Source organism: Oncorhynchus tshawytscha, linkage group LG19, assembly GCF_018296145.1.
Source record: "Oncorhynchus tshawytscha isolate Ot180627B linkage group LG19, Otsh_v2.0, whole genome shotgun sequence".
Classification (NCBI taxonomy): Eukaryota; Metazoa; Chordata; class Actinopteri; order Salmoniformes; family Salmonidae; genus Oncorhynchus; species Oncorhynchus tshawytscha.
The window spans coordinates 14,409,878-14,436,814 of NC_056447.1; the positions used below are offsets into that span (position 1 = coordinate 14,409,878).

The 26,937-nt window shown below is 46.2% G+C and overlaps 1 protein-coding gene across 2 annotated transcripts in view; it reads left to right on the forward strand.

Moving 5' to 3' along the window:
* Positions 1-26,937, forward strand: part of si:dkeyp-19e1.3 — a 123,218-nt gene that overhangs the window by 83,332 nt on the left and 12,949 nt on the right. For both annotated transcript variants that reach the window (XM_024379152.2, XM_024379153.2), the window contains exon 8: positions 9,858-9,906. In XM_024379152.2, coding sequence (XP_024234920.1) covers positions 9,858-9,906 — 49 coding nt within the window. The remainder of the gene's footprint in view (positions 1-9,857; positions 9,907-26,937) is intronic.

A 26,937-nucleotide genomic window follows, 5' to 3' on the forward strand; every position in this document is an offset into this window, starting at 1 on the left:
GTTAATTGAAATGCATTCCAGGTGACTACCTCATGAAGCTGGTTGAGAGAATGCCAAGAGTGTGCAAAGGGTGGCTACTTTGAAGAATCTCAAATATTTAATATATTTTGATTAAGTTGCAGCAGATGTCTGTGAATGGGGCCTTGACCACGCTCTGACTGTTCTCCAGGCAGCGGTAAAGCTGGAACATGTCCCAGGCACTGTTGGTGGCCACGCCACCTCCCTCAGAACCAGTGAATATGTCCAGGTTCTTAGTGTGGCATCACAATCTATAGAAAGTTACAGAAGATGTAGTTAGATTTTGTATGGCATGGGAAGACTGAACCCCAACTTAATATCCTTGTAGCTTGAGTTTTTATGCAGGTGAAATCAATGTATGCTTCCCGCAAAAGTCTCAATTGTGTCTCGGTGTGGGAACTAACCGAGTCAATGAGTGTGTATGGGGACTGGACATCACTGAGTGAAGAGTAGAGGGTCAAGATTAGACAAACACGGTAGTCTATCCCTGCCTCAACACTGGTCTGGGAAGCACCAAATATCAAATCAAAATCAAATCAAATGTTATTTGTCACATGCTTCGCGAAACAACAACCGGTGTAGACATTGAAATTCTTATTTACGGGCCCTTCACAACAATGCAAAGAGAAAAAAGAATAAATACTCAATGAGTAACAATAACTTGGCTACATACAGTGGGGCAAAAAAAGTATTTAGTCAGCCACCAATTGTGCAAGTTTTCCCACTTAAAAAGATGAGAGGCCTATCATTTTCATCATAGGTACACTTCAACTATGACAGACAAAATAAGAAAAAAAATCCAGAAAATCACATTGTAGGATTTTTTTATGAATTTTTTTACAAATTATGGTGGAAAATAAGTATTTGGTCACCTACAAACAAGAAAAATTTCTGGCTCTCAAGGACCTGTAACTTCTTCTTAAAGAAGCTCCTCTGTCCTCCACTCGTTACCTGTATTAATGGCACCTGTTTGAACTTGTTATCAGTATAAAAGACACCTGTCCACAACCTCAAACAGTCACACTCCAAACTCCACTATGGCCAAGACCAAAGAGCTGTCAAAGGACACCAGAAACAAAATTGTAGACCTGCACCAGGCTGGGAAGACTGAATATGCAATAGGTAAGCAGCTTGCTTTGAAGAAATCAACTGTGGGAGCAATTATTAGGAAATGGAAGACATACAAGACCACTGATAATCTCCCTCGATCTGCTGCTCCACACAAGATCTCACCCCGTGCGGTCAAAATGATCACAAGAACGGTGAGCAAAAATCCCAGAACCACACAGGAGGACCTAGTGAATGACCTGCAGAGAGCTGGGACCAAAGTAACAAAGCCTACCATCAGTAACACACTACGCCGCCAGGGACTCAAATCCTGCAGTGCCAGACGTGTCCCCCTGCTTCAGGCCCGTCTGAAGTTTGCTAGAGAGCATTTGGATGATCCAGAAGAAGATTGGGAGAATGTCATATGGTCAGATGAAATCAAAATATAACTTTTTGGTAAAAACTCATCTCGTTTTGTTTGGAGGACAAAGAATGCTGAGTTGCATCCAAAGAACACCATACCTACTGTGAAGCATGGGGGTGGAAACATTATGCTTTGGGGCTGTTTTTCTGCAAAGGGACCAGGACGACTGATCCGTGTAAAGGAAAGAATGAATGGGGCCATGTATCGTGAGATTTTGAGTGAAAACCTCCTTCCATCAGCAAGGGCATTGAAGATGAAACGTGGCTGGGTCTTTCAGCATGACAATGATCCCAAACACACCGCCTGGGCAATGAAGGAGTGGCTTCGTAAGAAGCATTTCAAGGTCCTGGAGTGGCCTAGCCAGTCTCCAGATCTCAACCCCATAGAAAATCTTTGGAGGGAGTTGCCCAACAACAGCCCCAAAACATCACTGCTCTAGAGGAGATCTGCATGGAGGAATGGGCCAAATTACCAGCAACAAAACCTTGTGAAGACTTACAGAAAACGTATATAACGGGTATATAACAAAGTATTGAGAAACTTTTGTTAGACCAAATACTTATTTTCCACCAAAATTTGCAAATAAATTCATTAAAAATCCTAGTGTGTTTTTCTGGATTTTTTTTTTCTAATTCTTTCTGTCAAAGTTGAAGTGGTATCTGATGAAAATTACAGGCCTCATCTTTTTAAGTGGGAGAACTTGCACAATTGGTGGCTGACTAAATACTTTTTTGCCCCACTGTACACGTGTTACCTGTTACCTGTACCAAGGTAATAGGTCATTGAGGCAGTTACAGGTTGTTTTTTTTAATGTAAAAATTCCAACTTTTTGAGTGGGAAGTTGCCCACCTCCGGACCTTTCCCCATACCCAACCTTAGGCCTACATAAGCACCCCCTTGTCAGAAAATCCTATGGAGAGCCCTGATTCTACATTTCAACATATTTCTAGTTAGCTACTGAAGAGCTGCCCTTTACAAGTACCCATAACAGTCTATAGCCTACCATTCCTACTGAGGCGGCCAACATCATTATTTTAGGTTAAAAAGGTTGGTTAATTTTAGGTTAATTTACCTATAATTTGAGCAGTGTAGGGTGTCACGCCGTGGTGGTGACCGGGGTCGCCTTCGCCGCACTGAAGGGGTAATCATAGAAATTTGTCAAAGTTGGCAGGTCTGCGTTTGAACAAAGCCAATCTAAGTCACAAGGGGTGCATGCCAGCATGCACTTATTTGTTGGCATTACTCACTCAGGCCCAGGAGTAGTCCATTGGCACAGTGCAAGGGAGCACTTCCTTACAACACACAAGACACTCATATATACACAGCACTGATTTACATTATAAATGGTTGTTCGATGAATTCCAGGACCAATACTATTTTGATAATTGACCAGACCAGGTCAAATGTGACAACTATCAAGTGCTTTCCATTATTCTGAAGCAGGAATGGCGTCTGGCCACTGCCTCAGCCTTCTTTAACAGCTCCCCATATGGTAGTGGGGTTCCCACGATGCTGCTGGCAGTCGCCATACCCTAGCTCAAGACCAGAAATGTAAAAGTAGGCTACAAAAAGTAGACAAATCATTCCAATCACAATTCAAATGTAACGGCTGTTTAATGAATTGGTTGGCTGGATTGAGGACCATGCAGAACATCGCTCAGAGAGAAGCTGCCAGGTTGTACACCTTTCTCTCTGCATAGAGCAGAGACAGTGCCAGATAGATTACTTTGCCATTTAGGCAGTGCACCGATGCTTTGAATTTGAAGTTGGCATTTGAACTCGGCCTTGTGAGCCTCGCGGCCAGCTGTTTTTTGCACCGATTACTTTCAGATTTATGTCGGCATAGGCGGCGTCTCCAATAAGCTAGGGGAAGATAAGCTTCCCCTAAAGTTAATTGAATTAAATGTGCTAAAATTACCTATATACAGTTGAAGTCGGAAGTTTACGTACACCTTAGACAAATACATTTAAACTCAGCTTTTCACAATTCCTGACATTTAAATTCCCTGTCTTAGGTCAGTTAGGATCACCACTTTATTTTAAGAATGTGAAATGTCAGAATAATAGTAGAGTGATTTATTACAGCTTTGATTTCTTTCATCACATTCCCACTGGGTCAGAAGTTTACATTCACTCAATTAGTATTTGGTAACATTGCTCTTAAATTGTTTAACTTGGGTCAATTGTTTCGGGTAGCCTTCCACAAGCTTCCCACAGTAAGTTGACTGAATTTTGGCCTATTTCTTCTGACAGAGCTGGTGTCAGGTTTGTAGGCCTCCTTGCGCACACACACTTTTTCAATTTTGCTACCAGATTTTCTATGGAATTGAGGTCAGGGCTTTGTGATGGCCACTCCAATACCTTGACTTTGTTGTCCTTAAGCCATTTTGCCACAACTTTGGAAGTATGCTTGGGGTCATTGTCCATTTGGAAGACCCATTTGCGACCAAGCCTTACCTTCCTGACTGACGTCTTGAGATGTTGCTTCAATATATCCACATAATTTACCTCCCTCATGAAGCCATCTATTTTGTGAAGTGCACCAGTCCCTCCTGTAGCAAAGCACCTCCACAACATGATGCTGCCACCCCCATGTTCCACGGTTGGGATGGTGTTCTTCGGCTTGCAAGCCTCCCCTTTTTCCTCCAAAACATAACGATGGTCATTATCTTTGTCCCCATGTACAGTTGCAAATCGTAGTCTGGCTTTTATATGATGGTTTTGGACCAGTGGCTCCTTCCTTGCTGAGCGGCCTTTCAGGTTACGTCGATATAGGACTCGTTTTTACTGTGGATATAGATACTTTTGTACAGGTTTCCTCCAGCATCATCACAAGGTCCTTGCTGTCGTTCATGGATTGAGTTGCACTTTTTACACCAAAGTACGTTCATCTCTAAGAGATAGAATGCGTCTCCTTTTTGGGCGGTATGACGGCTGCATGGTCCCATGGTGTTTATACTTGCATTCAATTGTTTGTACAGATGAATGTGGTACCTTCAGGCGTTTGGAAATTTCTCGTAAGGATGAACCAGACCTATGGAGGTCTACAATTTTTTTCTGAGGTTTTGTCTGATTTCTTTTGATTTTTCCATGATGTCAAGCAAAGAGGCGCTGAGTTTGAAGGTAGGCCTTGAAATACATCCACAGGTACACCTCCAATTGACTCAAATTATGTTAATTAGCCTATCAGAAGCTTCTAAAGCCATGACATCATTTTCTGGAATTTTCCAAGCTGTTTACAGGCACAGTCAACTTAGTGTATGTAAACCTCTGACCCACTGGAATTGTGATACAGTGAATTCATCTGTGTGAACAATTGTTGTAAAAATTGTGTCATGCACAAAGTAGATGTCCTAACCGACTTGCCAAAACTATAGTTTGTTAACAAGAAATTTGTGGAGTGGTTGAAAAACTATATTTTTTTATAATTATTTTTATAATAAATTTTACCCCCCTTTCGTGGTATCCAGTTGTTAGTAATTACTATGTTGTCTCATCGTTACATCTCCCGTACGGGCTCGGGAGAGACGAAGGTCGAAATCTACGCGTTCTCCATAATACAACCCAACCAAGCCACACTGCTTCTTAACACAGCGCGCCTGCAACCCGGAAGCCAGCCGCACCAATGTGTCAGAGGAAACACCGTCCACCTGGCTACCTTGGTTAGTGCGCACTGCGCCCGGCCCGCCACATGAGTCGCTGGTGCGCGATGAGACAAGGATATCCCTACCGGCCAAACACTCCCTAACCCGGACGACGCTAGGCCAATTGTGCGTCGCCCCACGGATCTCCCGGTCGCGGCCGGCTGCGACAGAGCCTGGGCGCGAACCCAGAGTCTCTGGTGGCACAGCTAGCACTGTGATGCAGTGCCCTAGACCACTGCGCCACCCGGGAGGAGAAAAACAAGTTTTAATGTCCCCAACCTTAGTGTATGTAAGCTTGCGACTTCAACTGTAATTACTCGTGCCTATACAGAAATCATTAAAATCTTTGAAAATATTACAACAGAGAGCATGATTTGGCCGCAGAGGCTTCTTTTAAAAATGAGCTGTGGATTGTTTTAAGCACACAATTTGGGCAGCGTGTGTGGCAAATAGCCTACCAAATAGCTGACTGTTGAGTTGCAGCGCTCAGTGAAAAGCAGGTAAATAAGCCTAGGCCTATTGTAATTTTTCAAAATACAATCGTAGGAAAAGCATAGTTTAGAAAGCAAATGTCTGTCGCTGAAAATAGAAGACAAAGAAATGACTAATCTGTCTATAGTTATCCCAATTGATTGAACAGTATCTTATTGGCACTAGCGGAGCGCATCGGCCATATCCCCTGTGAGTGTGTGGATATTCACTGTCTTTATCATTGGATCAGTACCACTGGAAAGTTTTTGGCGGACAATAATTCCCTCCAGGCTTGTTGGCCATCATATTGTACAATTTGTGTCTCCCCTTTTCGTAGGCCTAGATTAGATGGTTAAAAGACAAGGTTGTTTTTACTGATTGCTTATGTCTCCAGTCATATAAAGTGTGGTAGAATTGCATGAAATGTGTTTATAAAATGCCACATTTTTCCTGTGCAAAGAATGGAGATGAAACGTCTCTGATTAGACCTACTCATTACATGCTCAGACATGCGTTGTTCAGAACTGTGTTTCTCTTGCAGTGATTGAGTAATATTATTAGCCTACTCATCATATTAGGCATAGTATCCTATATTACATTAGTCTGCAAATGCGATGATAGATGCATGCAATCCTTTATTATAAAGGTGCAGTTTTATTTCGAAAAAGAAAAGCTTTCCCAAACATGAAACTCACGCACTGCGTATGGATGTTGGCATTTGAAGTCGGCCTTGTGACTTGATATCGTGTGTTATGCATCTATTTCATGTTGCACTGTATGCGCCTTTCCACAAGTAAATTAGTCAATCTATGATGTGGTTGAGTAATGGTTGACATTGTACACGACGTTTCGCAGACCTTTTAACCTAATATTGCGATGATAATTCATGTCTATGGCCTCCTACAGAAAATGACAAAAGGACACATTAACAGACAAAACCTACCAGATGTCACATCCAATGATATGGACACTGAAACTGACCCGAAATAGAGCAGTATTAGGGTTCTGCTTGAACACTAGTTGGTATGGGCTGTAGCCATGTACATTGTGCATTGAGTTTTTTGCCATCAAAGCCAATCTAGGGCTGTTGAATTTCTCAGCCATTTCTCTTATTTCATTATTATAGAATTTTCCTCTGTTAGGTTCTTAATTAACCTAGTAAACCGGACGATTAGTAAAGCTTAAACCAAGTTTATTCTCCCATTGGGTCAATACAGCTGCATAAGACAAAAGGACATATTCAAAAGACATATTCACACAAGCACTGATATTTAACATTTTCTCTTACACATCTGAACAGCCAGTGCATCTTTGTTGCTAGACAGAACCTTAGTGATACCTGTTCTTCCTCACTTCATCTGACCTGACCTCTGCTCCAAAGTGCTCACTCCTCCACAACTCACAGCTGTCATGTTGACTCGTACCAGACGGTGTATTTCCTCCTCCCATTGGATCCCAGGTTGCTAACAGTAACGTCTCCTGACATAATGTAAACGTTATAAATTACCCTATCTCCCTCAATGAAAGGAGACAAGAAATCAGAACCCACCATTGTCACTGTACAATTTCTGGGGCGGGCCATGCACACTTATCCAGGAAAGAATGAAGTGCTTGACGATTTCACTGGGTTTCTTTGTATTCACAATGCTTCCAGCGCTGAAGCGTGTGAAGTGGTCGATTATGTGAAGGTACCACACACTTCGTCTCAACTCATGTAGCTCTACAGCCACAGTTTCATTGTACTTGGACGCCAGTGGTAAACCAACAGCTGGTCTGGGCTTAGGTTTGCTGTATTTCTGGCATGTCTCAACGGTTAACTATCTGCCGTAGAATGGAAATACTCATTATTTCCAGAACTGCTGAGTAATTTCTGACGTCTGTCAACTGTAGCATGTCCAAACTGTTAACAATAATTTGTGTTTTTTTCTCTGTGGTCATGTTCTCTTCGACTGTCAGAATCTCCATGTGCTCTGTGTCCATCAGAATCTCATTTTTACATGGACCCTGTGTAATGTCTTTGTCTAAAATGTTTACACAATAGTGGCCTGAGGTATTAAGTTCAAGGGTAAATGGTTGTTTAAACATCACTGCCTTGACATTTTTTTATGTCTAGTACAGCCCCTGCTTCTTGAGGAAAGCTTTGCTTAATAGTAAAGGGATATCTACAGGGACCACCTCTGTTTCAATGTGACACTTAGTCTGACAAATTTTTTCTGGTATCTTGACTCTCTTGGTAGAATTGACGACTGTTGATTGGTATGTCAATCATATTTTGTACTTTCATATTTAGTTCATATATAATACGCATGTACATGCATTATCAATCACAGCTGATCATAAGGCTTCAGTATCAGATGCAGATTTGTTTGAAAAAAGTGTAATGTTACGCTGCTCCATGTCTGTGTTTACATTTTCCTCTGTTAGTTTAACTTGTTAATTTTTATGAGGACAGTCTTTAACACATGGTAAGTGCTTTGACAAATAGCACTTTTTGATATCCTTCCATACCTGTCCAGTGGATTTGTGCAGGGCAATGCCGCCCTCATCTGGTTGTCCTGAGAACGTGACTTGTTGGCACCTTTTCTCTGCTGCTCATTGTAATATGCCGAGTCACTCACTTGCATTCCATTTGTTATGGGTGCGACAGACGTATTTTCACCAAAAGTACTTTTTTGTGCCGACTTCCATTGACGCAAAAAGTCAGCACAGTACAAGCAGTCAAAGCCGACTGTTTCTCCCTACCATCCAGACAGGCAGTATCTAGCAACTTGAGAACCATGTTGTACTTGCGCATCCTATTGTACCTCATTTTGAAATCAATTATGTAGTCCGTCATTGCAATCAAAATGTCTCTAGTAACACTGTCAAAGTTTGAATATGCCTCGTAGGCATGGTCTTTCTCTTCTTTACGAAACACAGAATCCAGTGCTCTGATAAGCTCCCATACTGTCATCCTTCAAATCCTCCAGGGATATTTCTAGTGCTGTCTCTCTCGCTCTTCCTTCCAGCGATAATACCACCGCAAGTGCTAGCTTTTTCTCATCCAGATAAGTAACCCAGCCCAGATTAAATGACCTCTTCATTGTAGATATTAGCCCTCCTCTGCTGCCAATGATACCTCAAAATGACACATCGACTAGGTTCCAGTTTAACATAGTTTACTTCACCGTATTTCCACAGTACATAGTTGACATCACACTCAGGCCTGGTCCATCTCCATGGAGACTACCGCGCAGGTGTACTAATAACAGACTGATAGCACCATAATAACAGAAATATAGGGATACTTAAAACATGAACTTAACATGTGTTGCTCCCCTATACAGACTTGACTACAAATATCCACATAGCAGCTGGGGGCGGATCACAATGATTTTTGTCTCTGGGCAATTGGGTATCATTGGCAAAGGTGGGCATGTAAGTAAGCCATAACCAAACCAAACTTCCTGTAAGTCATGACGAACTAACTTACAAAACTGTGTTTTGGATGAGACGGAATTAATGAGCAAAATTATCCTAGTTACCCAATTTTGACACGAGAATAAATGTTTCTGACTCATATCAATGCCACATGGGCCGTTTTCAAGGGCAGTTGACCTTTAACACTTTATCATTGATTTGATGCATAGGGTCAGGGCAGTAGTAGATACCAGCAGGAGTTTAGTACTTAGAGGAAAAGAGAGGGATGTCCTTGACATCCACATGGATACAAAGTACAGTACACAGTTCGTCTACATCCCTGTGTTTCAGAGACTGGCGGTCGCTGCCAAAGTCTTTTCACTCTAGTTTAGTTTATGGATGTTTTCATTATAAATCTGCCTGTGAGGGGCTAAAGCTTATTCCCAAATGGCACCCTCTTCCCTATATAGTGTACTATAAATGGGGAATAGGGTGCCATTTGGGATGCATCCTCATTAATGGAGATCATTTGGGGGAAGAGGATGTGGGTGGGAGGGGTAGATGGTTTATGCATGAGTAATCGTTCCTGGTGTGGTCGGTCTTGAGAGAATGCACGTTTTGAATAAGAGACGCCATCTCTCCACTTCAGTTGCTTTGGTTATGATTTCTATTATAGTTAAAGACAAGCTTAGTTCCAAAGAACGTCATATTTCACACACAGTACAATTGCCATTGTACTTGAGCCTTCATTCATCCTTTTTTGAGTGTTATGTTACCATTCTGACAACTGGCAATGATACTGTGTGAGAAAGGTGTCAATGAGCTGGTAGTAAGTGTTCTTTCTCTCTTCACAGGCAGCAGGCCCTGTTCCATGTGCTAGCGGCCTACTCCGTATACAATACGGTGAGTGTGTGTGGTACCTATGTCATGTCTGCGTGTACTCATACAGTGTCAACGGAAAATATTCAAACCCCTTGACTTTTTCCACATTTTGTTATGTTACAGCCTTATTCTAAAATTGATTAAATTGTTGTTTTTTTCAATCTATCATCAATCTACACAAAATACACCATAATGACAAAGCTAAAACAGGTTTTTAGAAATGTTTGAAAAGTAATAAAAAATAAACATCACATTTACATAAGTATTCAGACCCTTTACTCCGTTTGTTGCAGCACATTTGGCAGCGATTACAGTCTTTGAGTCTTCTTGGGTAGGACGGTACAAGCTTGGCATACCTGTTTCTCCCATTCTCTGCAGATCCTCTCAAGCTCTGTCAGGTTGGATGGGGAGCATTGCTGCACAGCTATTTTCAGGTCTTTCCAGAGATGTTTGATCAGGTTTAAGTCCAGCCTCTGCCTGAGCCACTCTAGGACATACAGAGACTTGTCGGGAAGCCACTACTGCGTTGTCTTTGCTGTGTGCTTAGGGTTGCTGTTCCTGTTGGAAGGTGAATGTTCCCCCCAGTCTGAGGAGCAGGATTTTGTCAAGGATCTTTCTGTATTTTGCTCTGTTCATCTTTGCCTCGATCCTGACTATTCTCCCAGTCGCTGCCGCTGAAAAACATCTGCACAACATGATGTTGCAACCACCATGCTTCACCGTAGGGATGGTAGCAGGTTTCGTCCAGACATGATGCTTTGCATTCAGGCCAAAGAGTTCAATCTTGGCTTGGTCAGACCAGAGAATCTTGTTTCTCATGGTCTGAGAGGGTTTTAGGTGCCCTTTGGAAAACAACAAGCGGGCTATCGTGCCTTTTAATGAAGAGTGGCTTCTGTCTGACCATAAAGGCCTGATTGGTGGAGTGCTGCAGAGATGGTTGTCCTTCTGGAAGGTTCTCCCATCTCCACAGAGGAACTCTGGAGCTCTGTCAGCGTGAACATCAGGTTCTTGGTCACCTCCCTTGCCAAGGCCCTTCTTCCCCGATTGCTCAGTTTGGCCGGGCGGACAGCTCTAGGAAGGGTCTTCCTTTTAAGAATGATGGTGGAGGTCACTGTTTTCTTAGAGACCTTCAATGTTGCAGAAATGTTTTGGTACCTTCCCCAGATCTGTGCCTCGACACAATCCTGTCTCGGAGCTCTATGGACAATTAATTTGACCTCATGTCTTGGTTTTTGCTCTGACATGCACTGTCAACTGTGGGATCTTATATAGCCTGGTGTATGCCTTTACAAATGATTTCCAATCAATGGAATTTACCACGGTGGACTCCAATCAAGTTGTAGAAACATTTGTGGTAACACCCCACAATTTCGTCTCTCATAGCAAAGGGTCTGAATACTTACGTAGATAAGGTGTTTGTGTTTTATATTTAATGCATTTGTAAAATAAAAAAATAAAAACCTGTGTTCGCTTTGTCAATATGGGGTATTGTGTGTCGATTGGCCAAGGATTTTTTTATTTAATCCATTTTAGAATAATGCTGTAACTTAACAAAATGTGGACAAAGTCAAGGTGTCTGAATACTTTCCGAAGGCACTGTATAGTGAGGTCCAAAAGTATTTGGACAGTGACCCATGTTTTGTTGTTTTAGCTCTGATCTTCAGCGCTTTGGATTAAAGTGCAGACTGTCAGCTTTCATTTTGGGGTAATTCGATCCATATTGGGTAACCAATGAGTGAGGAAGTTAGGCACAAAGATCATACCCCCAAGCAATGTTCCCTCTGTTTTTTCGGAACAGAACAAACTTCAGGCCGGCTGAGCGCAAACTTGAATGTTGTGAAAATTCTGTGCAATTTCCAGCACACGTTTACTGTGAACACTGAGGCTATTTGATCATAATATACACTACCGGTCAAAAGTTTTAGAGCACCTACTCATTCAAGGGTTTTTCTTTATTTTTTACTGTTTTCTACATTGTAAAATAATAGTGAAGACATCAAAACTACAAAATAACACATGGAAACATGTAGTTACCAAAAAAGTGTTAAACAAATAAAAATATATTTCATATTTGAGATTCTTCAAATAGCCACTCTTTGCCTTGATGACTGCTTTGCACAATCTTGGCATTCTCTCAACCAGCTTCACCTGGAATGCTTTTCCAACAGTCTTGAAGGAGTTTCCGCATATGCTGGCTGCTTTTCCTTCACTCTGCGGTCTGACTCATCCCCAACCATCTCAATTTGGTTGAGATAATCCATCACTCTCCTTATTGGTAAAATAGCCCTTACACAGCCTGGAGGTGTGTTGGGTCATTGTCCTGTTGAAAAACAAATGATAGTCCCAGTAAGCCCAAACCAAATGGGATGGTGTATCGCGGCAGAATGCTGTGGTAGCCATGCTGGTTAAGTTTGCCTTGAATTATAAATGCATCACAGACAGTGTCACCAGCAAAGCACCCACACACCAAAACACCTCCTCTATGCTTTGCGGTGGGGAATACACATCCGGAGATCATCCGTTCACCCACACCGCATCTCATAAAGACACGGCGGTTGGAACAAAAAATCTAATTTGGACTCGGACCAATTTCCACCGGTCTAATGTCCATTGCTCATGGTTCTTGGCCCAAGTAAGTCTCTTTTTCTTATTGGTGTCCTTTAGTCGTGGTTTCTTTGCAACAATTCAACCATGGCGGTCTGATTAACACAGTCTCCACAGAACAGTTGATGTTGATGTGTCTGTTACTTGAACTCTGAAGCATTTATTTGGGCTGCCATTTCTGAGGCTGGTATCAGCAGAGGTAACTCTGGGTCTTCCATTCCTGTGGCAGTCCTCATGAGAGCCAGTTTCATCTTTGCACTTGAAGAAACTTCAAAAGTTCTTAATGTTTCGTGCGAACTGACCTGCTTTTTTTTAAACAATGATGGAATGTCATTTACAGTGCCTTGCGAAAGTATTCGGCCCCCTTGAACTTTGCGACATTTCAGGCTTCAAACATAAATATATAAAACTGTATTTTTTGTGAAGAATCAACAACAAGTGGGACACAATCATGAAGTGGAACGACATTTATTGGATATTTCAAACTTTTTTAACAAATCAAAAACGGAAAAATTGGGCGTGCAAAATTATTCAGCCCTTTTACTTTCAGTGCAGCAAACTCTCTCCAGAAGTTCAGTGAGGATCTCTGAATGATCCAATGTTGACCTAAATGACTAATGATGATAAATACAATCCACCTGTGTGTAATCAAGTCTCCGTATAAATGCACCTGCACTGTGATAGTCTCAGAGGTCCGTTAAAAGCGCAGAGAGCATCATGAAGAACAAGGAACACACCAGGCAGGTCCGAGATTTAAAGCCGGATTTGGATACAAAAAGATTTCCCAAGCTTTAAACATCCCAAGGAGCACTGTGCAAGCGATAATATTGAAATGGAAGGAGTACCAGACCACTGCAAATCTACCAAGACCTGGCCGTCCCTCTAAACTTTCAGCTCATACAAGGAGAAGACTGATCAGAGATGCAGCCAAGAGGCCCATGATCACTCTGGATGAACTGCAGAGATCTACAGCTGAGGTGGGAGACTCTGTCCATAGGACAACAATCAGTCGTATATTGCACAAATCTGGCCTTTATGGAAGAGTGGCAAGAAGAAAGCCATTTCTTAAAGATATCCATAAAAAGTGTTGTTTAAAGTTTGCCACAAGCCACCTGGGAGACACACCAAACATGTGGAAGGAGGTGCTCTGGTCAGATGAAACCAAAATGGAACTTTTTGGCAACAATGCAAAACGTTATGTTTGGCGTAAAAGCAACACAGCTCATCACCCTGAACACACCATCCCCACTGTCAAACATGGTGGTGGCAGCATCATGGTTTGGGCCTGCTTTTCTTCAGCAGGGACAGGGAAGATGGTTAAAATTGATTGGAAGATGGATGGAACCAAATACAGGACCGTTCTGGAAGAGAACCTGATGGAGTCTGCAAAAGACCTGAGACTGGGACGGAGATTTGTCTTCCAACAAGACAATGATCCAAAACATAAAGCAAAATCTACAATGGAATGGTTCAAAAATAAACATATCCAGGTGTTAGAATGGCCAAGTCAAAGTCCAGACCTGAATCCAATCGAGAATCTGTGGAAAGAACTGAAAACTGCTGTTCACAAATGCTCTCCATCCAACCTCACTGAGCTCGAGCTGTTTTGCAAGGAGGAATGGGAAAAAATGTCAGTCTCTCGATGTGCAAAACTGATAGAGACATACCCCAAGCGACTTACAGCTGTAATCGCAGCAAAAGGTGGCGCTACAAAGTATTAACTTAAGGGGGCTGAATAATTTTGCACGCCCAATTTTTCAGTTTTTGATTTGTTAAAAAAGTTTGAAATATCCAATAAATGTCGTTCCACTTCATGATTGTGTCCCACTTGTTGTTGATTCTTCACAAAAAAATACAGTTTTATATCTTTATGTTTGAAGCCTGAAATGTGGCAAAAGGTCGCAAAGTTCAAGGGGGGCGAATACTTTCGCAAGGCACTGTATCTCTGCTTATTTGAGATGTTCTTGCCGTAATATGGACTTGGTCTTTTACTATCTTCTGTATACCACCGCTACCTTGTCACAACACAACTGATTAGCTCAAACGCATTAAGTAGGAAAGAAATTCCACAAATACGTTTTTAACAAGGCACACCTGTTAATTGAAATGCATTCCAGGTGACTACCTCATGCACTTAACAAGTTTGTAGAATCACAAGCTTGATGTAGTCATTGTGTGCTAGAAATATGGAACCAAATACTGAACTTTTGACTACAAGTGAATTTGTCCAAATACTTTTGGTTCCCTAAAATGGGGGGACTATGTACACAGTAATTGTATAATTTGAATTCCAAAGTGCTGGATGGGGTAAAGAGCCAAAACAGCAAAATTGTCCTCACTGTCTTATGGCTTGGGGAGTAGAAGCTGTTTAGAAGCCTCTTGGACCTAGACTTGGCGGTCTGGGACCGCTTGCTGTGTGGTAGCAGAGAGAACAGTGTGACTAGGGTGGCTAGAGTCTTTGACAACTTTTAGGGCCTTCTGACACCGCCTGGTATAGAGGTCCTGGATGGCAGAAAGCTTGGCCCCAGTGATGTACTGGGCCGTACACACTACCCTCTGTAGTGCCTTGCGGTCGGAGGCTGAGCAGTTGCCATACCAGGCAGTGATGCAACCCGTCAGGATGCTCTCGGTGGTGCAGCTGTAGAACCTTTTGAGGATCTGAGGACCCATGCCAAATCTTTTCAGTCCCCTTAGGAAAAATAGGTTTTGTCGTGCCCTCTTCACGACTGTCTTGGTGTGCTTGAACCATGTTAGTTTGTTGGTGATGTGGACGACAAGGAACTTGAAGCTCTCAACCTGCTCCAATACAGCCCCGTCTATGAGAATGGGCACGCTCTCGGTCCTCCTTTTCCTGTAGTCCACAATCATCTCCTTTGTCTTGATCACATTGAGGGAGAGGTTGTTATCCTTGCACCACACGGTCAGGTCTCTGACCTCCCTATAGGCTGTCTCGTTGTTGGAGTCATCGGCTTAAAGGTCTTACTCACATCTGCTGCGGAGAGCGTGATCACACAGTCGTCCGGGAACAGCTGATGCTCTCATGCATGTTTCAGTATTACTTACATCGAAGTGAGCATAGAAGTTATGTAGCTCGTTTGGTAGGTTCGTGTCACTGGGCAGCTCTCGGCTGTGCTTCCCTCTGTAATAGTTTGCAAGCCCTGCCACATCTGATGAGCATCGGAACCGGTGTAGTATGATTCTATCTTCGTACAATTCGACCGTGAAATTATCATGGTTAGAATGTACACTTACAAATGGAAACTTTTATTGCTGGTAATAACTCTGCTCATTACAACCCGCATTTGTCCCATGCATTCTTAGTCAGAATTGCAATACATTTCGTAGTGTGTAGACCTTCCTCAATAAACCTGTCACCCCAAACAGTTACGGGCACAGTTGACCACCCCTCCTCCTCCTGGCACCTATCCTTCTAGCGTGTCTTCATTGGTTCTTCAGATAACGGCAAATATGTAACTCTTGCCTGTCACATTTAATGTCCCTATTTCAATATCCAAATAAATTAATCAATTTTTCCCACGTACACAAGTCTCTCACCTGAGGCACCACCAGCAGTCTGTCTGGTCCATTTTTCCCACCATTTTACTGGCGACCTCTCCAAAGAGTTACAAGATCAGGGAGTTAGAACTCTAACCCATCGAGGAAAAACCCAACAATCCAGGAGACCCCAATCTGGTGAAATTTTTATCAAAACAAAAATTAAATAAGCGATACACATATCACAATCCATTTCGAGTAACTCATCCCTTATTAACATATATTTCCCTTTTATATGCAGACTGAACAAAATACATTTGTGTATATACGCCAGGGCCCCAGGGAACTGGTAATTTACCCTTCGAACACATGACTCACATTGTGATTAACACTGCATGTTAACTAAAAAATATACAAATTTGAATTCACTAACTTAGAATTACAACTCTTGATAACTACTAGAGTAGTTAATGGTATTGCATAAGGTAATGGTAAAATAGACTAGAGATTGGTGTCTCTCATTCATATTATAATTAAATCCTGTCTCAATCATTTCTAGTGAGATTGATCAGGCCTCACCAGAAAGTATCCTATAATTGGTTCAGCCTATGACTCATCTCCCCAAGATGTCCAACATCACTACTCTGGACAGCTCTGACTTAGAATACATGGACAACTACAAATACCTAGGTGTCTGGTTAGGCTGTAAACTCTCCTTCCAGATCCACATCAAACATCTCCAATCCAAAGCTAAATCTAGAATTGGCTTCTTATTTCGCAACAAAGCATCCTTCACTCATGCTGCCAAACATACCCTTGTAAAACTGACCATCCTACCAATCCTTGACTTCGGCGATGTCATTTACTAACTAGCCTCCAATACCCTACTCAACAAATTGGATGCAGTCTATCACAGTGCCATCCGTTTTGTCACCAAAGCCCCATATACTACCCACCATTGCGACCTGTACGCTCTCGTTGGCTGGCCCTCGCTTCATACTCGTCGCCAAACCCACTGGCTCCATGTCATCTACAAGACCCTGCTAGTTAAAGTCCCCCCTTATCTCAACTCGCTGGTCACCATGGCATCACCCACCTGTAGCACGTGCTCCAGCAGGTATATCGCTCTGGTCACGCCCAAAACCAATTCTTTCTTTGGCCGCCTCTCCTTCCAGTTCTCTGCTGCCAATGACTGGAACGAACTACAAAAATCTCTGAAACTGGAAACACTTATCTCCCTCACTAGCTTTAAGCACCAGCTGTCAGAGCAGCTCACAGATTACTGCACCTGTACATAGCCCACCTATAATTTAGCCCAAACAACTACCTCTTTCTCTACTGTATTTATTGTATTTATTTATTTATTTTGCTCCTTTACACCCCATTATTTTTATTTCTACTTTGCACATTCTTCCACTGCAATTCTACCATTCCAGTGTTTTACTTGCTGTATTGTATTTACTTTGCCACCATGGCCTTTTTTTTTGCCTTTACCTCCGTTATCTCACCTAATTTGCTCACATCGTATATAGACTTGTTTCTACTGTATTATTGACTGTATGTTTGTTTTACTCCATGTGTAACTCTGTGTCGTTGTACGTGTCGAACTGCTTTGCTTTATCTTGGCCAGGTCGCAATTGTAAATGAGAACTTGTTCTCAACTTGCCTACCTGGTTAAATAAAGGTGAAATAAATAAAAATGTCAGAATTAGTGATAACAGGTGTAGAAACTGTGCCTACCTTGTTTCTGGTCCCGGCTCCTGTTTCACTGATTCAGAATCTCTAGTTCGACTGCAAATCGTAGTGAACCATGCTCGCAGCGCCTACTGTTAGGTTCTAAGTGAACCTATTAAAACTCAAGGAAGCTTAATAAAGCTCAAACCAAGTTTTTTCACCTTTTGAATAGATAAAGCTGCATAAGACAAAAGACATTCACAGTAGTGGTAGTATATATACCCCAATTTGGGTGGAGTCGTCTCCTCCTCTCTAAACATATTACTATGCAGGAAGTTAATAGATATGGGCCACAAACGGTTCCTTCTCCCTTAAGGTGATCTAACCTGACCTCAACCCCCTTCCTCACTAATCCACAGCTCTTCACCCTTATCAGTGCCTGCCAGCATGTGATTTATCTTTCCTTCACTCAGTACATTCCAATGTTAATTGCTTCCACCATATACATTCATCGTAAAGATAACCATTAACTTTCTGGTGTAGACCATCTAGACCAGTGGTTCCCAAACTTTTTATAGTCCCGTACCCCTTGCAATGTTCAACCTCTAGCTGCGTACTCCCTCTAGCACTAGGGTCAGTGCGCTCTCAAATGTTGTTTTTTGCCATCATTGTAAGCCTGCCACACACACACTATACAATATATTTTTATTAAACATAAGAATGAGTGTGAGTTTTGTCACAACCCAGCTCATGGGAAGCTGAGCTCTGCAATGTTGGGTTGATTTGGAAAGTCTGTCTTAAATCATTTTCCACACACAGTCTGTGACTGTATTTATTTAGTTTTCATGCTAGTGAGGGCCGAGAATCCACTCACATAAATATGTGGTTGCAAAGGGCATCAGCATATTAACAGTGATTTGCCAAGGCAGGATACTCAGTGTGCAGACCAATCCAGAAATCTGGCAGTGGCTTCTGATTAAACTCAATTTTCACAGAGCCGCTTGTTGAAATTTCGATGAGGCTCTCATGTTCAGATATCGTTAAGTGGACTGGAGGCAGGGCATGAAAGGAATAATGAATACAGTTGTTTGTGTCATCCTTTTCTGGAAAGTAACTGCGTAATTGTGCACCCAACTCACTCAAGTGCTTCACTATGTCACATTTGACATTGTCTGTAAGCTTGAGTTCATTTGCACACACAAAAATCATACACTGACAGAAAGACCTGTGTGTTGTCCTTGTTAATGCTGACAGAGAAGAGTTCCAACTTTTTAGTCATAACCTCAATGTTGTCCCGCACATTGAATGTAGTTGTGGAGAGTCCCTATAATCCTAGATTCAGATCATTCAGGTGAGAAGAAATATCACCCAGAAAGGCCAGTCGTGTGAGAAACTCGCCATCATACAAGCGGTCAGAAAAGTGAAAATTATGGTCAGTAAAGAAAACTTTAAGCTCGTCTCAATAAAATAAAAAAACGTGTCAATATTTGGATGTTCATTATTTGACTAGGCTACCTGTATTTGACATTGTTGTTATTTTGCTGAACACTAGATGGTTTAATTAAATTTTGGGCAGTGAAATGAGGCTAGAGGTGAGAGAAAATACTCACCCAAGTGTATAGCCCCGTTGGAAAATATAAATGGACTGTTTGAAAATGTGAAGGGGGGGAAAAGTGTAAAAAATATATTATTCTATTTTTAAGTGAATCACATTTTTATTTGGCGTACCCTCGACGGCATTGCGCGTACCCCTGTTTGCGAATATCTGCTGTAGAGCATACCACTACAATACCTGATAATTAACACTAATCCAAGTTTAGGCATCAGAACCCAGAATCCATCACATCCAAGCTCAACAGATGCCTGGATAGGGAATGCAGTACAAAGTCAATGTGAGAGTATTATCCCTAGTCCAAAACCACGCACAACCCAATAGCCAAGCCACTTGGCTACCTTGCAATTGAGGTCTGAGTGACTTAGCAAATAGCGGCGATGCTACATATCTTGTAATAATGTCTCTCTCTCTCTGTAATCTTGGTTTTATAATGTGAATTGCATCTTAGCATTTAGTACTTGTACTGTATTTCCTATTAGAATGCTCTATTGATCGCCGTAGTTTTAACTTTAGGTGACTGTATCTTAGAAGGCTTTATCAGGGAGCGTTCACTTCTTTACAACCATATTTACAAGAGCAGAATGGTGCTAGCCATGCTTCTGCCAAATCACAACATTTCCCTGGGATGGAGACAGGCAGTGGTCCACACGGATAGAGAAAGAACTGAATGGAGAGGATCGGAGTATTATGGTTACTTGGTTATTTTCTGATTGGTACAGACATCGGGGATGCAAACTAGTCACCTTTCAGCAAAATTCACCGTTTGGAATCCAGAGTTTGGGGGGGGGGCTTGGATCACAGTGGTTGTAAGCATACGAGTGATGCGCATTTGGAGCAATACTGGCTGTATCCAACACTCAATCAATCGTTCACATAACAGCAGAATGCAGCACACGGCTGAAGAGAGAAGAGACAACCAATTTGCTGGTTACAGCATCAGTGCATGCTCTGGAAAGACTGCAGAGAGTAGGAAGGCAGTTTGCTATTTACAGCAGCGCGTCCCCTGAAAGATAACGAAGAGGTACTGTAGGTGAGAAGCCTGACCACGGAGACGGGGCTGAGAAGGTGGTGAAGCATACTTCATGAGCTGTAACCAAAAAACAACTGGCATTAGGAAAGTTTGAGGTAAGGGGAAAAGTGTGGTGGAAGTGGTGTTAGCATTGTTAAGTAACGTTATCTTGCGAGCTGGATCGACTTCTCCATTAGCTAGCCAGAGAAATGTTGAGCAACATTAGCCAACTTAACTGATCAAATAATTGAGTTTATGGTGTGGAATTAGCTGGCTAATAAAGTCATACAGCTAACTGTAGCTAGCTAAAGTTACATCATCAGATGAGCTAACATTAGTAACCTAACCAATTCGCTATAGTATTAACTGGTATAACGTTACGACTCCTTACCATTCCTCAAGTTATAACACATTAACTTACGCTAACCCCATTCCGTACAATTGTGCGCAACCGCGACATTCAAACGAGGCTGCAAAAACTAATGGGACTGTAGCGACTGTGTTGACATCAAAATCTGGGGTGTGAACTACGTTTCTATTCAAGCGTTGATCGACATGGTAATGGCGCTATACTATTGGAGAAAAGTTGAAAAAACGGACCCCTCCGACGCTGTACGTTATATCGTGACGTGTCATGGTGTAACGTACAGCTCGCATAAAGCAACTAATTCTGTCTTACAGTCTCTCCACCAGGTGTAGCACTTCTCTCACCATTTAAAAACAAGTAAGGGACAGGGTAAGGGGGGTGATACCTAGTCATTTTTTGCGTCATCACTGCAAGCGATCATGGCTCTCAAAAGCCGCTGTTTACTTCTGAAGAACACTTTAGCACTGCCCTAAAAACCCAATTTCAAAATCGACACAAACCTTCAAATAGGAATGTAATGACACATTATATAAACTCTTTATAGTGTTTAATTTACATTTTAGAGGTGGTAAGGTGATCAGTTGGACGGATCGAGTGGAAAAAAGCCATTTTCCCACACGACATCTCTCAATATCACGCAATCGGTTTAGTTTCCCCACCTGCCATTTTTTTTAAAGACCCGACAGAGCTCATTGCCTTATTTTCCACCATAATTTGCAAATAAATTTATTAAAAATCCTACAATGTGATTTTCTGGATTTTTTTTCTCATTTTGTCTGTCATATTTGAAGTGTACCTATGATGAAAATTACAGGCCTCATCTTTTTAAGTGGGAGAACTTGCACAATTGGTGGCTGACTAAATACCTTTTTCCCCCACTGTATATCTAAGGATAACTACACAAAATTAGGTGAATGCAGAAGCTTCTGAAGCTGAAGAAAATGTGTTGGCGTGTCAGAAGTGTCTGACTTTCTGGAAATGGCAGTTAAAGAAAACACTAAATGTAGACTATCAAATGCCTCTTTTAGACCCAATACATTGAATGTACAAAATATTAGCAACACCTGCTCTTTCCATGACGTACTATATACTGACCAGGTGAAATCTATGATCCCTTATTGATGTATGTTAGCTACATGAAGCAAGAATGTTAGCTACATGAAGTAGCTAAGCGAAAACGTTCAACATGCTTATAGGGTCCCCTAGGAAACACTTATGAACACTTTAGTTCCTACCCTGTCACAATATTCCTCCCAGTGTAACGGTTTTCATGTGGTGAAGGAGAGTCGGACCAAAATGCAGCGTGTAGATTGCGATCCATGTTTAATGAACGAACGTAAACACGAATAAATACAAACATTACAAAACAAAGAACGTAAATGAACGAAACGAAAACCGAAACAGCCTATACTTGTGAAAACTAACAAAGACAGGAACAAGGACACTAAGGACAATCACCCACGACAAACTCAAAGAATATGGCTGCCTAAATATGGTTCCCAATCAGAGACAACGATAAACACCTGCCTCTGATTGAGAACAACTCCAGACAGCCATCGACTTTGCTAGATCACCCCGACTGGCGGATCCCGGCCGACTGGCGGATATACACCGGCCGACTGGCGGATCCCATGCCACACCGACTGGCCTGATCCCAATACATGAAGACTGGCGGAAAATCCCGACCGACTGGAGGATCCCCCCCGACTGGAGGATCCCGGCCGACTGGAGGATCCCGGCCGACTGGAGGATCCCGGCCGACTGGAGGATCCCGGCCGACTGGAGGATCCGGCCGACTGGAGGATCCCGGCCGACTGGAGGATCCCGGCCGACTGGAGGATCCCGGCCGACTGGCGGATCCCGGCCTGGCGGACCCCGAGATACCCCGACTGGCGGATACAGGCCGACTGGCGGATCAGGCCGGCCGACTGGCGGATCCCGGCCGACTGGCGGATCCCGGCCGACTGGAGGATCCCGGCCGACTGGAGGATCCCGGCCGACTGGGATCCCGCCGACTGGCGGATCCCGCCGACTGGCGGATCCCGGCCGACTGGCGGATCCCGGCGGATCTGGAAGAGTCTGGCGGATCTGGAAGAGTCTGGCGGATCTGGAAGAGTCTGGCGGACCCCGGCCGGCTGGCGGATCTGGCGGATCCCGGCCGACTGGCGGATCCCGGCCGACTGGCGGATCCCGGCCGACTCCCGGCCGACTGGCGGATCTGGAGGATCCCGGCGGATCTGGAGGATCCCGGCGGATCTGGAGGATCCGGCGGATCTGGAGGATCCCGGCCGACTGGCGGATCTGGAGGATCCCGGCCGACTGGCGGATCTGGAGGATCCCGGCCGACTGGCGGATCTGGAGGATCCCGGCCGACTGGCGGATCTGGAGGATCCCGGCCGACTGGCGGATCTGGAGGATCCCGGCCGACTGGCGGATCTGGAGGATCCCGGCCGACTGGCGGATCTGGAGGATCCCGGCCGACTGGCGGATCTGGAGGATCCCGGCCGACTGGCGGATCTGGAGGATCCCGGCCGACTGGCGGATCTGGAGGATCCCGGCCGACTGGCGGATCTGGAGGATCCCGGCCGACTGGCGGATCTGGAAGAGTCTGGCCGACTGGCGGATCTGGAAGAGTCTGGCTGACTGGCGGATCCTGGAAGAGTCTGGCTGACTGGCGGATCCTGGCAGACTGAAAGATCTGGCTGCTCCACGCTGACTGGCGGCTCTGGCTGCTCCACGCTGACTGGCGGCTCTGGCTGCTCCACGCTGACTGGCGGCTCTGGCTGCTCCACGCTGACTGGCGGCTCTGGCTGCTCCACGCTGACTGGCGGCTCTGGCTGCTCCACGCTGACTGGCGGCTCTGGCTGCTCCACGCTGACTGGCGGCTCTGGCTGCTCCACGCTGACTGGCGGCTCTGGCTGCTCCACGCTGACTGGCGGCTCTGGCTGCTCCACGCTGACTGGCGGCTCTGGCTGCTCCACGCTGACTGGCGGCTCTGGCTGCTCCACGCTGACTGGCGGCTCTGGCTGCTCCACGCTGACTGGCGGCTCTGGCTGCTCCACGCTGACTGACAGCTCTGGTGGCTCCGTGCAGACTGGCAGCTCCTTGCAGACTGGCAGCTCCTTGCAGACCGGCAGCTCTGTGCAGACCGACAGCTCTGGCTGCTCCGTGCAGACCGACAGCTCTGGCTGCTCCGTGCAGACCGACAGCTCTGGCTGCTCCGTGCAGACCGACAGCTCTGGCTGCTCCGTGCAGACCGACAGCTCTGGCTGCTCCGTGCAGACCGACAGCTCTGGCTGCTCCGTGCAGACCGACAGCTCTGGCTGCTCCGTGCAGACCGACAGCTCTGGCTGCTCCACGCTGACTGGCTGCTACCGGAGGGCTGGGGTGTGGAGGTGGTACTGGATATACCGGACCGTGCAGGCGCACTGGAGCTCTTGATCACCGAGCCTGCCCAACCTTACCTGGCTCGATGCCCACTCTAGCCCGGCCGATACGCGGAGCTGGAATATACCGCACAGGGCTATGCACCCGCACTGGGGACACCGTGCGCAGCACTGCATAACACGGTGCCTGCCCGGTCTCTCTAGCCCCCCGGTAAGCACAGGGAGTTTGCGCAGGTCTCCTACCTGGCGTAGCCATACTCCCTGTGAGCCCCCAAGAAATTTTTGGGGCTGACTCTCGGGCTTCCGTCCGCGCCGCCGTGCTTGCTTCGCCAACTCCATTCTCCGATAACCTTCTGCGCACTGCTCCATCGAATCCCAGGCGGGCACCGGCACTCTCCCTGGGTCGACCGCCCACCTGTCTATCTCCTCCCAAGAAGTATAGTCCATACTGTCTTCCTCTTTGGGCTGCTCCTGTTGCCTCTTAACCTGCTGCACCTTTGGGCGGCTACACTCCCCTGGTTTAGCCCAGGGTCCTCTCCCGTCGAGGATTTCCTCCCATGTCCAGAAATCCTTATTGCGCATCTCCTCTTTGGGCTGCTCCTGCCTGTTGACACGCTGCTTGGTCCGTTTGTGGTGGGTGATTCTGCAACGGGTTTTCTAGGTGTGAAGGAGAGTCGGACCAAAATGCAGCGTGTAGATTGCGATCCATGTTTAATGAACGAACGTAAACACGAATAAATACAAACATTACAAAACAAAGAACGTAAATGAACGAAACGAAAACCGAAACAGCCTATACTTGTGAAAACTAACAAAGACAGGAACAAGGACACTAAGGACAATCACCCACGACAAACTCAAAGAATATGGCTGCCTAAATATGGTTCCCAATCAGAGACAACGATAAACACCTGCCTCTGATTGAGAACAACTCCAGACAGCCATCGACTTTGCTAGATCACCCCGACTGGCGGATCCCGGCCGACTGGCGGATCCCGTCGGCCGACTGGCGGATCCCGGCCGACTGGCGGATCCCGGCCGACTGGCGGATCCCGGCCGACTGGCGGATCCCGGCCGACTGGAGGATCCCGGCCGACTGGAGGATCCCGGCCGACTGGAGGATCCCGGCCGACTGGAGGATCCCGGCCGACTGGCGGATCCCGGCCGACTGGCGGATACAGGCCGACTGGCGGATCCCGGCCGACTGGCGGATCCCGGCCGACTGGCGGATCCCGGCCGACTGGCGGATCCCGGCCGACTGGAGGATCCCGGCCGACTGGAGGATCCCGGCCGACTGGAGGATCCCGGCCGACTGGCGGATACAGGCCGACTGGCGGATACAGGCCGACTGGCGGATCCCGGCCGACTGGCGGATCCCGGCCGACTGGAGGATCCCGGCCGACTGGAGGATCCCGGCCGACTGGCGGATCCCGGCCGACTGGCGGATCCCGGCCGACTGGCGGATCCCGGCCGACTGGCGGATCCCGGCGGATCTGGAAGAGTCTGGCGGATCTGGAAGAGTCTGGCGGATCTGGAAGAGTCTGGCGGACCCCGGCCGGCTGGCGGATCTGGCGGATCCCGGCCGACTGGCGGATCCCGGCCGACTCCCGGCCGACTGGCGGATCTGGAGGATCCCGGCGGATCTGGAGGATCCCGGCGGATCTGGAGGATCCCGGCGGATCTGGAGGATCCCGGCGGATCTGGAGGATCCCGGCGGATCTGGAGGATCCCGGCGGATCTGGAGGATCCCGGCCGACTGGCGGATCTGGAGGATCCCGGCCGACTGGCGGATCTGGAGGATCCCGGCCGACTGGCGGATCTGGAGGATCCCGGCCGACTGGCGGATCTGGAGGATCCCGGCCGACTGGCGGATCTGGAGGATCCCGGCCGACTGGCGGATCTGGAGGATCCCGGCCGACTGGCGGATCTGGAGGATCCCGGCCGACTGGCGGATCTGGAAGAGTCCGGCCGACTGGCGGATCCTGGAAGAGTCTGGCCGACTGGCGGATCCTGGCAGACTGAAAGATCTGGCTGCTCCACGCTGACTGGCGGCTCTGGCTGCTCCACGCTGACTGGCGGCTCTGGCTGCTCCACGCTGACTGGCGGCTCTGGCTGCTCCACGCTGACTGGCGGCTCTGGCTGCTCCACGCTGACTGGCGGCTCTGGCTGCTCCACGCTGACTGGCGGCTCTGGCTGCTCCACGCTGACTGGCGGCTCTGGCTGCTCCACGCTGACTGGCGGCTCTGGCTGCTCCACGCTGACTGGCGGCTCTGGCTGCTCCACGCTGACTGGCGGCTCTGGCTGCTCCACGCTGACTGGCGGCTCTGGCTGCTCCACGCTGACTGACGGCTCTGGCTGCTCCACGCTGACTGACAGCTCTGGTGGCTCCGTGCAGACTGGCAGCTCCTTGCAGACTGGCAGCTCCTTGCAGACCGGCAGCTCTGTGCAGACCGACAGCTCTGGCTGCTCCGTGCAGACCGACAGCTCTGGCTGCTCCGTGCAGACCGACAGCTCTGGCTGCTCCGTGCAGACCGACAGCTCTGGCTGCTCCGTGCAGACCGACAGCTCTGGCTGCTCCGTGCAGACCGACAGCTCTGGCTGCTCCGTGCAGACCGACAGCTCTGGCTGCTCCGTGCAGACCGACAGCTCTGGCTGCTCCACGCTGACTGGCTGCTACCGGAGGGCTGGGGTGTGGAGGTGGTACTGGATATACCGGACCGTGCAGGCGCACTGGAGCTCTTGAGCACCGAGCCTGCCCAACCTTACCTGGCTCGATGCCCACTCTAGCCCGGCCGATACGCGGAGCTGGAATATACCGCACCGGGCTATGCACCCGCACTGGGGACACCGTGCGCACCACTGCATAACACGGTGCCTGCCCGGTCTCTCTAGCCCCCCGGTA